Source organism: Terrapene carolina, unplaced genomic scaffold, assembly GCF_002925995.2.
Source record: "Terrapene carolina triunguis isolate 2854851 unplaced genomic scaffold, T_m_triunguis-2.0 Scaffold27832, whole genome shotgun sequence".
In the NCBI taxonomy this organism is placed as follows: domain Eukaryota; kingdom Metazoa; phylum Chordata; order Testudines; family Emydidae; genus Terrapene; species Terrapene triunguis.
The window spans coordinates 1-1,896 of record NW_020692183.1 but is presented as its reverse complement, the minus strand read 5'-3'; the positions used below and the strand labels follow the sequence as shown (position 1 = coordinate 1,896).

Sequence of the window (1,896 nt, the reverse complement as noted above, 5' to 3'; positions counted from 1 at the left end):
ACTGCCAGAGCTCCTGCAGGCATGCCGCCAAATCCGCGGGACCGGGGACCTCCCGCAGGCGCGCCGCCGAAAGCCGCCTGCCTGCCGTGCTTGGGGCGGCAAATCAGGAGGTGTTTCCAGGGAACTGTGCTAAATGACATTGTGATCTTTTCCCTGAGGTCTATTCTAGTTGGGATCTGCCTCCCGCCACATGTCTTGGCAAAGGTTTGCTTTTTGACTACACTCAGATTTTGAGCCACCGGGTGAATGCGGAATTCCCTACAGCATGCACTTTCTAGCCTGGCTTTCATTGCATTAAGGAATAATAATGGATAACCAGGAGCCATACTCATTTTTTCCTGCTGGTGCCTATGCATGTTTCCCACATCAGAACACATTATTGATACAAGGAGCAAAATAAAATATGGAATTGGCATTAGTTGGGTCATTTGTTCATAATTAATATCTCTGAATAATAACAATGTAATTTTTCAGTGTGTGATTAGCCACCAATCTGCTTCACCCATGAGAAAAGACTCCAATAGTGCATGTAGTGTCTCATATTAATATTGTCTCTCCATCCAGGCATTTGTACTCTGACCATCTCCCTTGACTCTGGGCACATACAGGAATTCAGTCAAATGTACGGTACATGCAGGAGACACAGTTCAGCCTCAGAATTCGACACATTCTACTCTACTCCATGTCAGACTCCAACACAACCGACGTCACCAACCCCTCCACCTTCATCCTGCTGGGCATTCCTGGCCTGGAGGCAGCCCATGCCTGGATCTCCATCCCCTTCTGCACCATGTACATCATAGCCATCTTGGGGAACTTCACCATCCTGTTCATCGTGAAGATGGAGCTGAGCCTCCATGGGCCCATGTACTATTTCCTCTGCATGCTGGCTATCACCGACCTGGTTGTGTCTACATCCATCCTGCCCAAAATGCTGGCCATCTTCTGGTTCAATTCCAGGGAGATCAATTTCAGTGCCTGCCTCACTCAGCTATATGTCTTTCACTGCTTCTTAGTGATAGAGTCTGGTATCTTAGTGGCTATGGCTTTGGATCGCTACGTGGCTATCTGTGATCCCCTGAGACATGCAACCACACTGACAAACCCTGTGGTGGCTAACATTGGCCTGGCCATAGTGCTGCGTGGCAGCATGCTCGTATTGCCCTATCCCTTCCTGTTGAGGCAGTGGCCATATTGCAGAACAAACATCATCCCTCAGCCATACTGCACCCACATAGCTGTAGTGAAGCTGGCCTGTGCCGACATCCGTGTCAGTAGTTACTACGGACTCTTTGTGCAGTTCTGGGTGATGGGTCTGGATGTGATTTTTATTGTCATATCCTATACCCAGATCCTCAGGGCCATCTTCAGACTTCCCACAAAGGATGCCCGTCTCAAGACTTTTGGGACTTGCATCTCCCACCTCTGTGCCATCTTAGTCTTTTACATCCCAGGTCTGTTCTTGTCTCTCACTTTCCGGTTTCACCAGAATGTGCCCCTGCATTTCCATGTTCTCATTGCCAACGTGTACCTCTTGATGCCTCCCATGCTAAACCCTATCATCTATGGGGTGAGGACCAAACAGATCCGGGACAGGCTGCTCCGGCTCTTTACTCATAAAGGGGCCTAATTTTTTCTCCTGGTGCTATGACTCTCTGAGCAAGTCCTTGAAGAGCTATCTGATGACATGGTGCTGGGCCTCTTCCCTGAAACACTGGCTAGACAGTCAGAGAAACGCTAAACCCTTTCCTGACCTTACTGTGCATTGTCAGCTGGGGAATCAGTCTGGGTACATCTCATTAGCTCATAGGGTTTTTCACCTTTCTTATATCTGGTAAGTGGATGCCTAAGGCTCCTGCTCCCTCTCTTGGCATTCCCTCAAGTCTCTGCCCCCTG

General features: G+C 49.1%; 1 protein-coding gene across 1 annotated transcript; it reads left to right on the top strand.

The window, feature by feature from the left end:
- Window positions 1-682: 682 nt before the first annotated feature.
- Window positions 683-1,630, top strand: LOC112124396 (olfactory receptor 52R1-like). The gene has a single exon (XM_024222905.2). It carries the CDS (start codon window positions 683-685, stop codon window positions 1,628-1,630), a length of 948 nt encoding a protein of 315 aa, XP_024078673.2.
- The last annotated feature ends 266 nt before the right edge of the window (window positions 1,631-1,896 follow it).